The following is a 14,672-nucleotide window of genomic DNA, read 5'->3' on the forward strand; positions in this document are numbered from 1 at the left end:
GCACACCGAGTGCTCACTCAGTGGAAGGGCAGGTGTCGAGCACTGGCTGGGTGTCCTCGCAGGGCTTTTGTATGACTCAGCCCAGAGCGAGTGCTGCCATGGTCAGAGGATGGCCCTCCCTCCACTCCCAGCAGGCCCCATGCTGGTTGCCTCCAATCCCCAGAGCTTGGCAGGCTCATGGCATCGGTGCTCATGGTCTGAGGGGCCCCACATGCAGCTGTTGGCGTTGCGGAGGGCTGGGGTCTCAGACCCCTCCTCTATCACTGCCTCTCTCTGGATGAAGCAGAGCCTCTCTCAGCCAGCTGTTACCACTGTTCCAGGCCCATTGGAGAGCTGGCCCCAACCAGGCTGGTGTGCAGGGTGGACAGAGCCACAGAGGGCTCATGGGCAGCCACTCTGCAGAGTGATGTCCTGGTTGGCCCTCTGTGGCTAGGCCTCAAGGTGGCCTCTCTTTGGGTCATACCTGCTGGCCCCAGCCTCCCCCTGGGCCTTCTTGGCGAAGGGCACAAAGGCATCAGCTGGCCTCGCTCCATCTGTCGTTCTCCTTCACCTAACATCACAGCTGACTGGCAGGCAGGACCCAAGCTCTGCTCTCTGCTGTCCTCACTTGGGAGCTGGATGGAGTTCACTGGCAGGCCGATGGGATACCCACTCTGCCAGTGTTCCTCAGCCAAAGGTCACAGGGCCATGCCCCCTGGAGCCCCAGTGATTCACACCAGATCTTAGGAACTACCCCGTGGCCAGATGGGAGACTGGCCCTCCTGGCACTCGTACCATCTGTGTGCAGGACCCAGGAGCCATCATGGCCGTCGCTGGGGTCCTGCTGCCCACATCTTCTGCATTGCATGAGGGCCACCTCCACCCTGGACCCTGATCCCAAATGGGCCGAGTGGACCCATGGGGTGGGGCTGCACCCACTACCCCGAGCCTCGAGTGGCATCCATGGCAGGAGGAGAGGGGCCTGTAGGCCGAGAGGAAGAGGCGGGTTTGGACCCGCGCCTCCTCACAAACATCTGCATGGAGGCCACATGAGAGCCGCCTGCTGGGCTCTGAGTCAGAGGAGAGCCCAGGCTGCCCCCTTAGGGGTGGTCCTCACAGCAGGTGGGAGGGGCCCAAGTTAGGAGCAGGCCCCTCCTGCAGGCCCGGGGAGGGGCCACCACACTTCTCGCTGGGGAGGATGGCACGCTGTCAGCTCCCCTCCAAGTGCTGAGCTCTGCAGAATCCCGCCTCCCCACTTACACACGCAGAATGCGCCAGAGCTATCCTGCCATCCCCACCTTCCCGCAGCACCCCAGCCTTCCAGCAACAAAGTGAAGAGGACAGTGGCCTCCAGGGGCAGGGTGGGCCGGCGGGGTCAAAGGGGCCTCCCTGCTGACCTGCCCCTGCAGGCTACAGCAGCCTGTGTCCTGCTGACCAGTCTTGGTGGCCGCTGAGGGGCAGTCCTGGGGCTCAGCCTCCCCACCTCAGGGCAGGGGCCAGGAGATGGGATTTGGAGCACAGACTACAGGGCAGTCTGTCTTGGGGCGCAAGGCACAGCCAGAGCCCCCTGAGGCCCCCCTCCTTCTGCCTGGCCAGCAGGTGTGGGCACAGCTCCAGCTGCCTGGACCCCCATATGGGTGGCTGGCTTCTTGCTGTGAGGAAGGTGGGTTGCTCCCAGCTGTGGGAATGACTGCTGACCAGTGGCCCACTTAGATGAATAATAATTAAAGAAATAAATTTTCTCTTTGGTGTCAGCGGAACATTGACTTCAGCAAGAAAGTGCAGCTCTCCTTGGGAGGGGGCAGGGGCTCCACCTCCACCCCTCCTGGCCCCTCCTGTTCCCTCCTCTCCTCCTGGCTGCTCATGCTTCTCTAGGACAGTGTCAGCGCCGGTTGGGGTGCCCGAGCCGTCCCAGGCTTTGTGGGGAAGAGAACCGCAGAGCCGTGTCCTCACCCGGCCCCCGAGCCCCAGGGGCGAGGCCTTCTTATGGGCAGACCTCAGCCTCCCTGAACCCCGGGCCCAAGGCCTGCCCAGCCCCGGGACCCCTCTGCGCATGCTTTGGCCTGAGACCCGGGTGCACCCAGGCTGGGCCCTCACAGGTGCCCTGCTGGGTCTAGCGTGTCTTGTGGCCCCAAGAGCCTGCAGTCCCTGCAGTGGAGCGGAAGCCCCGAGGACACCTGCTTGAGCCACCTCACTTAACCCGGGTTGCAAGCCTGGCTCCTGGGCTTGTTCTGAGGCCCGTGGCCCCAGAGTGAGGCAGACAGGGGCCGTGGTGGGCAGTCTCCTCCCTGCTACTGACCGGCCACCACACACCCGCAGACAGGTCATGGGTCTTTGTGCCTCATCTCCTCATCTGTGACCTGCCTACGGCACCTGAGAGAGGGCCCTGCCAGCCTATCTGGAGCCAAAGCCCCACCCCACCGCCTCCCTCCCTCCCGGATGCCTCTTCCTGGGGCGCCCTCTGCCGTGGGAGCCCAGCACCTACAGTGTCAGTCTTCCTCCCAAGGGTGACCACGTGCCGAGGCTGGGTCTGGTGGGCTTTTGAGCTCAGCAGACCAGGGGCCCGATTTCCTGGGAAAGACCAGGCTGGCCGGGATGCCATGGGGAAGTCGGGGCTGGCGGGGGCCGGTCCCTCTGACCTGAGAGCCCCCGAGCTTCTGACTTGGGCTCCTCAGCCTGTCAGGGGTGAGCCGCTGCCTGGGCCAAGGACTAATGGGGGCATGGGTTGCGGGGAGCCGGCTGTGTCTATTTTGAGAAGATCCTGGGAAGTGCAAGTTCTCTGGAAGGCTCGGCGCCTCCTGCCTCCTACTCCAAGACTGCCGAGGGTTTTCAGCTGAACTTGTTAGCACCTCTCAGTGCCCCTGTGGCCATTTTTTAAGCCAGCTACTTTATGTGCATTTTTTAACACTGCAAAGCATTTGAAAAGGTGCCTCTTGTTCTCGTCAAAACTCCTACTATGAGCTCCACACTGGCGTTTTTTAAGAGCAAAAAGTGGAAAGATTTACTGGAGTAAACCTGCCCCCCATCCCCACCCCCTCAGAGGCCAGACCTAGGGGCCAGGGTCTGACAGGCGGACACATGACAACAGCGGTCCCTGGTGGGAGCAGATGGCACCACAGTGTCACTGGCAGCCTGGTTGACAGCCTGGGAAGCCGTGCTCACTAACAGCTATGAAATTGCACTGTCACCCGGGGGCTGGCGGGTGTACGGGCACCACGGGCCACCTGGACTGGCCTCCACTGCCATCCCCAGGACCAGTGTCCCCGGTTTGGGAACCGGGACTTTATTGTGGCCTGGGGCCATCCTGAGACCCCCCCTCTCCACCGGCTCTTCACACCCTGAGCCCCTCCCTCTGTCTCTCCAACACCCAGAGCCCTCTGGGTCATGTGTCTCCACCCCTCCGCCACCACATCATAATACCGTAACCAGCCCTGCTCAGCCCTACCGTAACCAGCAGTCCCAGCTGCCTGGGCCACTGTGCAGAGCACTTGCCTCCCATAGGGGGTCTGGAGCTGCCCTTTTTACACTTGAGACTGAAGCTCGGGGAAGGGCAGACACTGGCCAGAGGGGCAGCTCTAGCAGGGCAGCAAGGGCACTGGAGTGGGCCTGCGGAGTGTCCAGGGAGCTGTCAGGGCTTAGCAGCAGGTGGGATGTGGAGAAGGGGCGTCTGAGTTTCCGGTCTGTGGGGCACGAGGGAGTTTGGGTTTGGACAGGCCGTGTGAAGTGTCAGAACGCTTGTGTGACCGGGTCTGGAATTCAGGAGATGAGACCAAGCTGAGTGGACCCTGGGAATGGTCGCCCTGGGGAGAGGGAGGGAGGGGCTTGCAATGGCAGAGGGCTGCCAGCCCAGGCCCCCATGCGGCTCTGATGGGGGCGGCTCAGGGCCTGGCAGCTTGGGGACGTCCCTTTTTAAACCTGGGATGCTTTGTCATTGCCTCAGGTCCCTAGAATTTCCGAGTGATGTCACTTCTGCCTCTTACTGCCTGATCCATTTCAGCAGTTGCCTGTGGGAAATTGGATCTGGTCTGCGAAGGGTCAAGTGTGTGTTTGAAGAACGGAGGGAGCCTTCGTGGCCATCCTGAGCAGGCTCTTGCCCTGCCCTGCCCTCCTCTGTCCTGGGTGGGGGTGACCTCGTGTCTGAAAGGCAGGCAGGGGGCTGTCAACCAATCGGGATGCTCCTCCTGCAGGGCGAGCTCACACCCACACAGGATAGTGCCGCCCACCTGCCCTGTGTCTCCTGCCTCCCCCAACCCGGCCCTACCCGAACCCCGACAGCCCTGGCTGTGAGGGCCCACCTGCTCCCTTCCTGTTCTCACTGTCCGCTTTGTGAACAGCTTCCCTTTGGGCCACACTTGGTGATCTCAGAGGGGCCTTGCTTGGTCTTTGTACTTGGGGTTTTGAGGAACGTCTCATAAGGCGTCTCCAGAATTGTGAGGAGTGGGCACCCTCCAGGGCCCACAGGACCTCAGAGCGAGATGCTCTTGTCTGAGGCCTCTGCAGGCCAAGGTCGACACAGCCCCACTGAGCCTGGGGGTGAGGGCTTCAGGCTGCTGCCTCATTCTTTTCTTTGGTTTTATTTTACAACCCTTTAAATATGTGAAAACCATTCTTGGCTACTGCAAAGCCAGGTGACTTTCCCAGACCCCACTTAGGTCCCATTTTCCTGGGTTCTGCTTCAGGTGGAGGGAAGTGGTGGGGAGGCCCCAGCCCTTGCTGCTCCTGCGACCACCTGCCTTGATGCGAGCCTGCTGCCCACGGCCAGTGTGGCCTTGGGGAGCCATCCCAGCCCTGGTTCCTGAGCCCTCGTCCCGCGTGGCCCATTCCCACCACCTCACCTCGGTCTCTCCACTGTGGGGCAAAAATAATGGCCCAGCAGCTCCGTCAACGCTGTGTCCCTAGAGGGGTCTGGCAGGGGCCCAGGAAGACACACGACCCAGCCCGAGAGGAAGGCAGGCAGTTTCCTGGAGGGCGCAGCCACGCCTGAGTTGAGCACTGGGGATTAGTGGGCAGCGGGCAGAGCCCAGGATGCTGGGCCTGGCGTGACCCAGCCTTTCACCCCACAGGCCGGTTGGACCCTGCCAGCAGCTGCAGCCGCTCCCTAGCCAGGTATGTCCCTTGGGGTTGGGCGGGTGGGGGCTCCCAGTCCGGCCTTGGGCTCATGGACCTCTGCCCCGTCCCCAGCCGGGCTCTCCAGCGCAGCCTGGCCATTGTCCGGCAGGCGAGGCAGAAGAAGCGCCGGAAGGAGGAGTACTGCATGTACTACAACCGCTTCGGCCGGTGCAAGCGTGGCGAGGGCTGCCCCTACATCCACGACCCCGAGAAGGTGGCTGTGTGCACCAGGTGCGCCCCAGCCCTGCTGGGGCTTCTGGGGTGGGGCTGGCGGGAGGTCTGCGCGGGCCCCTGCCCCTGGTCTCACCGGGCCCCCTCAAACCCTCTTCCCCGTTTGCACAGGTTTGTCCGGGGCACGTGCAAGAAGACAGATGGGACCTGCCCCTTCTCCCACCACGTCTCCAAGGAGAAGGTGAGCGCCAGCTTGGGCCGGGTGGGCTGGGCTCCCCCAGGCGTGTTCCCCTGAGGCCGCATGCCAGGCACCCAGCCTCCCAGCAGGTGGTGCCCCCAAAGTTTTCCTTAGGCTCAGGACACACAGACCCCTAACCCTTGGTGTCCATGAGGAGCTGGGTGTGTGACCTGAAGGCTCTGCTCCTCCATCCCTTCACAGGGTCTGTTCTGTTTGGCCACCTCTTACCCCAGCCACACGGGAGGTCTTCACCTTCACAGCTCACCACATGCCCAGGGCAGTGGCCCACAGGTGCCCCTGGGCTGCCAGTATGCAGGCCCAGGCTAGGGTTCAGCCAAGGCCTCACCTGCTCTCCAGGCCTGGGATTGGCGGGGGCAGCTGTGTGAGACTGGGTGTGTTGGAAGGCTGGAGGCTCCTCGGGCAGGCCAGCAGTGGAGGAGGAAAGGGAGGTGCACAGCTGGGCCCCTCCATTCCCGGCCCCCTCCCCACTGGCTGTGGTGAGCACGAGTGGACCCCCTCACACAGACCTGCACAGTGCGGGGAGAGCCAGCGTGCTGGGAAGGGCAGAGCTGGGGGCTCTGAGGTCAGGGGTCAGCGCCGGCCAGGAGTGGGGGCTAGCGGGGTGAGGGGAGGTGGATCAGCAGAGGCGCACTGCTGCTACAACAGCTTTTCCCCTTGAGGAACTTGAAAAGAATCAGCATTTTTCTCCTTAATAGAGCTCCAAAACTCTGTTGTGAGCAGTTTGGAAATTCACGTCGAGTTTCAGGTTCATTAGCTCCCAGCTCCAAAGCCGGTGCACATTCTGAGCTGTCTAATGTGGACGCCCCGCACCAGCGCCCTGAATTAATGTTATTGTTATTTGTGTGGACGTGGTGGGTAGAAACAAGGTTAATTGAAATGAGAACGCAGTTTCCTCTTGATAACGGCGCGCTGACAGCTAGGAGGAGCTCTGTTTGCTGTAAGACTGGGCTTTATTATCCTTTTTTATTAGAGCTAATTTGGGCTCTATATCAAAAGCCACATTAAGGGAATTGTCTGCAGCCGCACCACCGCCAGCCCCAAACGGGCCAGCCCCTCTCCCCTTTCTGCTGCAGTTAAAAGACAATTAAAAATAAACTCTTGCACGTTAAATCACCCTTTGTTTCTTTGCTTTCTCTCTCCCTCCCTGACCTCACCCCAGAAAAGTAGCTTTTTGAAGCCCCGGTCTGGGTCCCCTGGCAGGCAGGCAGAGGTGCAGTGTGGGGGTACAGTGAGGAGCCTGGCCCTGCAGTGCTGGCTAGCGGGGACCAGGGGCTGCAGAGGGCACAGGTGGGGTGGGTCTGACAGAAGAGCCAGGAGGAGGGACGAGCTCTAACATAGGCCCTGGCACGGGTAACAGGACTGGGAAGGCAAGCTCGTGGCACCTCCCATTCCCTGCGATGGGCCCCAAAAGCCCAGGAGGCTGGCCTGCGGGAGGTGCAGGGCTCACCCCGAGGGGCCCTGGAGAATAGTCAGGGTGAGTGAGATCAGAGATACCCCCCCCACTGGCCCTCAGGCCTCAGTTTCCCCCAACAGGGAGGAGCTGGGATGCATTTCTTCCGCTCCCAGCCTGGGGGCCAGGGACTGCTGGGGGCCACACAGTCCTGCCCAGGCTGTCCACTCCATGTCCCCACCAGGTCTCCCCCAGCCGCCTGCCAGGCCTCCACGGTGCCAGCCTGCTGTCAGTGCAAAGATCTGGGCTGCTCCAGGGCATCTCCCTGCCCTCCTGAAGTCCACCGCCCAGGATCCCCCAGGCGAAGTCAGGTCTCCAGCCCACGGACACTGGTGCCCACGCATCAGGCAGCTGGGAAATCTGCTGGCTTTCAAGGCCCTGTAGGCTGTCGCCCCCCCTAGAGCCCCTACGCTCTGCCTCCCCCCAGCTCTGCTGTTCTAGATGCCAACACCTCGCCCATCCTGCCGTGGCCCCATGGCCTGGAAACTGGGCAGGCTCAGAGCAGGCGACTGATGGGTGACAGCGCATCTGGGCCAGGGGCAGCCAGCCCTGCCTCGATGTCCTCATCTGGACTGTGCGAGGACAGATGTGCCCTGCCTGGGTGACCATGCTTTCAGGGGAAGCTGGGGGTCTGACCTCGGGATAGGTAGCCCCACCCAGCCTGGCCTCAGCTGCCCTTGGCTCCTGCTGGCAGCTCTGTGTGTTCATTTCTCCCTCGGGGCAGGACCATGGTGAGGGTCTCCAACCACAACCTGTGTGGCTCATGCCTGGCGTGGAACCCCAGGCGGGTCCTTGGAGTCCTGGTGTTCTCACCTGTAGTGGGGTGCAGATGCCTGATGGGAGGGTTGGGAGGCTGGGGGCTTGCGCATGGGGCAGCAGGGTCTGCTGGCCTCACCCTTGGCCACTGCCTTGCCCACAGATGCCTGTGTGCTCCTACTTCCTGAAGGGGATCTGCAGCAACAGCAACTGTCCCTACAGCCACGTCTACGTGTCCCGGAAGGCGGAGGTCTGCGCAGACTTCCTCAAAGGCTACTGCCCGCTGGGTGCGAAGGTGAGGGGGCAGGGCGCACACTGGGAATCGGAACCGCCTGGCGGGCGACTGTGCTTTGCCTCCTCTTGGCAGCGGGCGTGTAATTGCCGCCTGTCATCCTCACCTGTCAGCGTGAGGGCTGCTGTGGTGGGAAACTCCCGACAGCTGAGCAGACTGGCTCCTTCCTTCTTATCACCGTCCCGCTTGCTTCAGAGAGGACTTGGCAGGGCGGGGCCGGGCCAGTGGGAGGCTGCATGGGCAGATAAGGCCCTGGGTTGGGGACCCCGGATGGGCCTCTTCAGTCCCTGGTGCCCCGAGAGGGAGCCTACTCACCAGCCCAGGGGCCTACAGCAAGGCCCGCCACTACCCTGTCCCCAAACCCTTGTGAGTGACCCCTCTGCCTCAGGGGCTTGCAGTCTAGGGCCTGCCCCGGGACCCCCAGTGAAGTCCAGGACACCAGGCCCTCCACTGCAGGCGCCTGGGGCCGCAGGGCTGGGCTTTGAGCAAGGGGAGCAGGTGTCAATGCAGGGAACCCCCCTTGCGCCCAGGGTTCACGCTGTAGGGATCACAGTCGAAGCATGACTGCACCCCTCCCTGCCTGTGCACAGCCCCCTGCAGTTGGTCGAGCCCTCCCATGCATCCTCTCCCTCCTGCCGCAAGGCTGAGGCCTGGGCCGGGCCAGGCTCGGCAGACCTGAGGACCTGACCGGAGCTGGTAGGTCACCTTGAAGGACACCTGGAACACGGGCAGGGAGGCCCTTCCCGGGCAGGCGGCGCCCCGGGGCGACTCCAGACTGGACCCAGCTTGTGGGGGCAGGACCCCCACAGAGGCTGTGGGTGATTATTGTAAAATATTCCAATTTAAATGAAAATATCAAAGCTATGTTTACGTTCTGCTTCTATTAGTGGAAGTGCTTACTACATTCCTTTCGGCGTGTCGGCGCTGCGTGGCTGCCACATGATGGATAGCAGCTTGTAATTATATATGGGGGAAAGCGCTGAGCAGGCCAGATCCAGCGGCAAGAGAGGCAGCAGCCTGGGCCGGCGAGGGTTAATTTTATTCTCTAAATAATATAAAAAGTGCTGAGTCATCACCTTGCGCCTGGAGTAGAAGTCCTCAAATGGGCCCCAGAGAGTTCATAATATTCCACTGAATCAAGTGGAATTGTTAACCTTGCTTCATAAAGCGATGGCTTGTTAAAGAGGTGCGTTCCCTTTTCTTGTGAATAATTTAGACTGGGGTTAAAGCTCTGCTCCTGCTCCTTTTTGGGGACCACATGGCAGCTCCAGGCCCTGTGGCCCAGAGGTCAGCCTCCACCAGGCGCCTGGCCCCTGGCCCCTCTCATCTCCTTCCCTCGGGAACAGCCCCTCCATTCCTCCCACTCTCAGGACACGTTGAGGACCAGGCCTCCCTTCTGTGGGATGCCCGTCACCTCGGGCAGTGTGCTGCCCAGCCGTCACAGCGGCGGTCCTCTCTGCCCGCGGCCCAGCGAGGGTCCTAGGCCCCGTCACTCCTCGTGCTATTGGCGGACCCCCTCGATCACTTGTTGTGATGTCAGCTGAGTTGCTCCATTTGTCTCCTTTCTAATTAATGCACGTGTTGTGGGAGAGTTTTTGAGACTCTGGAAAAGCCCACTGTCACCCGCTGGTTTTAATAGCCACTGGGTTCCTCGGCCGCCACACTCGGCCACCATCGTCCTCCACATTTGTTAGTGGTGCTTTCTATGGAAGGGCTTTCTCTTCTTCCCATTTATGTATTCGTATCCGTGTGGACTCCGGGTTCCTGCTGTCCTCAGTGGGTTACATCCATTACTCTCACCATCCAGGGGAGCGCTCCCGTGGCCCCCAATTTGCATTTGGGATGCATCCTTGCTTTCTGGCACTGCAGCGTGCTGCATCCACCTCGCTCCTGCCCTGCTCCAGCCCTGGAAGGGCCCCTCCTCCCGGGAGCCCTGACTTCTTGTCGTTGTGTTTAAAACTCGTGGTCTGGTGCTGGGTGCTCACTGCAGCTGGGGTGTCACTCCCCCAACCCCTCCCGGTGCGCAGAGCCGGGAGGTGTCCATGTGCACGCATGTGACTTATCCCATAGCCACCTCTGTATCGAGATGGCGAGTGCACACCAACGCCCCACTGCAGCCCAGCCCTCCCGTGTCCTCCATCGACTTCCTTATTTCTCTATCCCTGCGTGTGGTCAGGGCACTCTGCGTGCTGTGGGGGCTCCCAGCAGTGAGCCGAGTTGCTGGGATCCCCTCCTCTCCATGGCCGCTCCTGTCCCCGCTCCGGCCTGTGTCGCAGAAGCTCCCGTGTCCTCTGGATAGCATTGTTTGGTTCAGAATCACAGACAGCGTTTTCCCTGTCTGTCACCACCTCTTTGCCTGTGGTATCTTTCCTTAGGCCGAAGTCCTTCCTGTTTCTATGGGGTGCAGAGTCCTTCCACTTTTTGCCCTGTGGGTCTTGTTCCAGGACCTGACCCCACCCAAGGCCACGGGCCCCTCCATCATCTTCTCCAGCGTGGCTTCACAGGCTGTGGCAAGGTGGGCTTGGGAGGAGGCTCTGGGGTGGGGGCTCAGACCCCAGTCCAACCCCATCCCTGCCACTTTTAGCCATAACTCCACGCAAGTTACTTCCCCGCTCTGGACCTCGGTTTCCTCTTATGTAAAATTGGGATAATGGTAGTACTTGCCGCAGAGTGGGATTGTGACGATTATGGGGGTTAGTGCAGCAGTGTACAGCCTTCTGAGCAGGCCCTGGGAAGTGAGGAAGGCCCCACGGAGTCAACTGGTGTCAGTCACTTAGTCGTCTGTGGTGTGAGGTGGGACCTCATTTAGCTTTTCTCGGTATAGTGAGCCCTTTCCCCCCAGACAACCCATGAAACTCTCCATTCTCTCCTCTTGGAATTGGTGGTGCCAATTAAAAAAAGAGCCAGCTTGGGGCTGGCCCGGTGGCGCAAGTGGTTAAGTGGGCACACTGCGCTGTGGTGGCCCGGGGTTCGCCGGTTCGCATCCCGGGTGTACACTGACGCACCACTTGGCAAACCATGCTGTGGCGGCGTCCCATATAAAGTGGAGGAAGATGAGCATGGATGTTAGCCCAGGGCCAGTCTTCCTCAGCAAAAAAAGAGGAGGATTGGCAGATGTTAGCACAGAGCTGATCTTGCTCACACACACACACAAAAAAAGAGCCAGCTTTATTGAGGTGCAGTTTACGTGTGGCCACTTCATCCATTGCAGGTGTACAAGTCAGTGGTTTGTAGTAAATTTACAGAGTTGAGTCGTCACCACAATCCAGTTTAGGACATTTCTATCACCCCAAAACATTCTATCGACTGCTTTTGTAGTCAATCCCATCTCTGCCCACACCCCTGGCCAGGCAACACTAACCTGTCTTCTGTCTCTATAAATTTGTCTTTTCTGGGCATTTCATGTCGGAATCCTACAATACACAGACTTTTGTGTCTGGCTTCTTTCGTTTAACATGTTTTTGAGAGTTTTCCTGATGGCTCTCTATCAGGACTACATTTCTTTTTGTGGCTGGATGTAGCACCTTTGGGTGGAGGGACCGCCTTCTGTTCATCCTTCATCGGTGGGTGGGCATTGGCTTGTTTCCAGTGTGGGGCTGCTTTGAATAATCCTGATGTGAACATGTGTGTACGAGTCCGTGTGGACATAGGTTCTTGTTTCTCTTGGGTAGATACCGGGAGTGGAATTGCTGGGTCAGATGACAGCTGAGGTTCAACTGCCTGTTTTCTCACGTTCCCACCAGGGGTGAGTGAGCGTTTCATTCTGTCACGTCCCTGCCAGCACGTGTTGTCGTCTGTCATAATGACAGCAGCCTTGCTGGAGGGTGTATGGTGGTCTCACCCCGTGGTTTTTTTTTTTTTTTTTTTTTTTTTTAAAGATTTTATTTTTTCCCCCAAAGCCCCAGTGGATAGTTGTGTGTCGTAGCTGCACATCCTTCTAGTTGCTGCATGTGGGACTCGGCCTCAGGATGAACGGAGAAGTGGTGCCTCGATGCGCACCCGGGATCCAAACCCGGGCCGCCAGCATCACAGCGCGCGCACTTAACCACCAAGCCACAGGGCCGGCCCATCACCCCGTGGTTTTATCTTGCGTTTCTCTGACAGCACCTTGTGTGCTTATTGGCCATTTCTGTATTTTAACAGCTTTATTGGGATATAATTCATATGCCTTGCAGTTCACCCATTTAAGTGTACAGTACAGTGGTTTGTGGTACATTACATTATTAATTTTTTAAATTGTGGTAAAATAAACATAACATAGAATTTGCCATTTTTAAGTGTATAGGTTCTGTGACATTAAGTACATTTGCGTTATTGTGCAACCATCATCACCACTGTCTATTTCCAAAACTTTTTCATCACCCCAAACAATCTCTGACCATTCAGCAATAACTCCCCATTCCCACCCCCCCCAACCCCTGGCAACCACTAATGTACATTTTGTCTCAATGAATTTGCCTATTACAAATATTTAATGTAAGTGGAATTATACCCTATTTGTCCTTTCATGTCTGGCTGCTTTCACTTAGCATTATGTTGTCGAAGTTCATCCGTGTTATTAGTGTGTGTTGGTGCTTCATTCCTTTTTATGGCTGAGCAACATTCCATTGTGCATCTGGACCACACTCTGTTTATCCGTTGATCTGGTGATGGACACTGAGGTTGTATCTTTTGGATACTGTGACTGATGCTGCTATGAACATGGACATACAAGTGTCCGTTCAAGTTCCTGCTTTCACTTCTTTGGGTAGATACTTGGGAGTGCAATTGCTGGGTTATATGGTAATTCTATATTTAGCTTTCTGAGGAACTGCCAAACTGTTTTCCATAGTGGCTGTACTGTTGAACATTCCTACCAGCACTGTACAAGGGTTCCAGTTTCTCTACATCCTCACCAATGCTTTATTTTCCTTTTTCTTTTTCATAGCCATCCTAGTGGACGATGTATCGTTATGGTTTTGATTTGCATTTGCCTGAAGACTAATGATGTTGAGCATCTTTTCATGTGCTTATTGGTCATTGATATATCTTCTTTGGAGACATATCTATTCAAGTCTTTTGCCCATTTTTGAATTGGGTTGTTTGGGGGTTTTTTGTTGTAGAGTTTTAAGAGTTCTTTATATATTCTGGAAATTAACCCCTTATCAGAGCATATGATTTGCCAGTATTTTCTCCCATTCTGTGGGTTGTCTTTTCACTCTCCTGAGAGTGTACTTTGATGCACAAAAGTTTTTTATTTTGATTAAATACAATTTACCTGTTTTTTCTTCTATTGCCTGTGCTTTTGGTGTCATACCAAGAAATCTTTGTCAAGTCCAATGTCACGAAGCTTTTCCCCTGTGTTTCTTTATAAGAGTTTTATGTTTTAGCTCTAAAGTTTAGGTCTTTGATCCATTTTGAGTTATTTTTTGTACATGGTATTAGATAAGGGCCCAATTTCATTCTTTTGCTTGTGGATAGCCAGTTTTCCCAGCACCATTTGCTGAAAAGATTGTGCTTTCCCCAGTGAATGATCTTTGTCAAAAATCTATTAACCATCTATGTGAGGGTTTATTTCTGAGCTCTCTGTTCCATTCCATTGGTCTATATGTCAATCCTTATGTCAGTGTTTTGAGTACTAAAGCTTTATAATAAGTTTTGAAATCTGGAAATGTGAATCCTTCAAGCTTTGTTCTTCTTTTCCAAGATTGTTTTGGCTATTCAGGGTTCCTTGAGATTCCATGTGAATTTTTGGATGAATTTTTCTATTTCTGTTTAAAAAAAAAAGGCCTTTGGGATTTTGATGGGATTACATTGAATCTATAGATCACTTTGGATAGTATTGTCATCTTAACAATATTAAATCTTCTAATCCATGAACATGGGAGGTGTTTCCATTTATTTATATCTTCATTAACTTCTTTCAGTGATGTTTTGTAGTTTTCAGTGTACAAGTCATTCACCTCCTTGGTTAAATTTATTCCTAAGTATTTTATACTTTTTGATGTTATTGTAAATGGAATTGTTTTTTAATTTCCTTTTTAGATTTTTCGTTGCAAGTGTATAATAATAGAATTGTTTTTGTGTGTTGATTTTATATCCTGATATTTTGCTGAGTTCATTTATTAGCTCTAACAATTTTGTTGTGGATTCTTAGGGTTTTCTACTTATAAGATTATGTCATCTGCAAATGGAGAGAGTTTCCTTCCTTTTTGATTTGGATGCCTTTTATTTGTTTATTTATTTATTTTATTTTTTTGGTGAGGAAGATTGGCCCTGAGCTAACGTCTGTTGCCAATCTTCCTCTTTTTGCTTGAGGAACATTGTTGCTGAGCTAACATCCGTGCTCATCTCCCTCTATTTTGTATGTGGGACGCCGCCACAGCATGGCTTGGTGAGCGGTGTGTATGTCGGCACCAAGGATCCAAACCTGCAAACTCTGGGCTGCCGAAGTGGAGTGCACAAACCTACCCACTGTGCCACTGGGCCAGCCCCCGTTTTTTTACTTTTTATTTTTTTGCCTAATTGCTCTGGCTATAACATCCAGTGCTATGTTGAATAAAAGTGGCAAAAGGGGACATCCTTGTCTTGTTCTTCATCTTAGAGGAAAAGTTTCAGTCTTTCACCATAAAGCATGATATCAGCTGTGGGCTTTTCATATAAGATTTTTATCATGT

At 56.0% G+C, this 14,672-nt stretch overlaps 1 protein-coding gene across 5 annotated transcripts in view; it reads left to right on the forward strand.

The window, feature by feature from the left end:
- ZC3H3 (zinc finger CCCH-type containing 3) overlaps positions 1-14,672 on the forward strand; it is a 105,671-nt gene that overhangs the window by 73,297 nt on the left and 17,702 nt on the right. For 2 of the 5 annotated variants that reach the window (XM_087447340.1, XM_087447344.1), the window contains exons 6-9: positions 5,043-5,085; positions 5,161-5,302; positions 5,431-5,500; positions 7,888-8,019. In XM_087447340.1, the coding sequence (XP_087303466.1) occupies positions 5,043-5,085; positions 5,161-5,302; positions 5,431-5,500; positions 7,888-8,019 (387 nt within the window). Of the gene's footprint in view, positions 1-5,042; positions 5,086-5,160; positions 5,320-5,430; positions 5,501-7,887; positions 8,020-14,672 lie in introns of all 5 variants that reach the window. The other 3 variants (XM_087447343.1, XM_004443038.3, XM_087447342.1) reach the window with 2 other exon arrangements.

The sequence above is a fragment of the Ceratotherium simum genome, chromosome 23 (assembly GCF_057802395.1).
Source record: "Ceratotherium simum simum isolate JZ-2026a chromosome 23, ASM5780239v1, whole genome shotgun sequence".
NCBI classification, from domain to species: domain Eukaryota; kingdom Metazoa; phylum Chordata; class Mammalia; order Perissodactyla; family Rhinocerotidae; genus Ceratotherium; species Ceratotherium simum.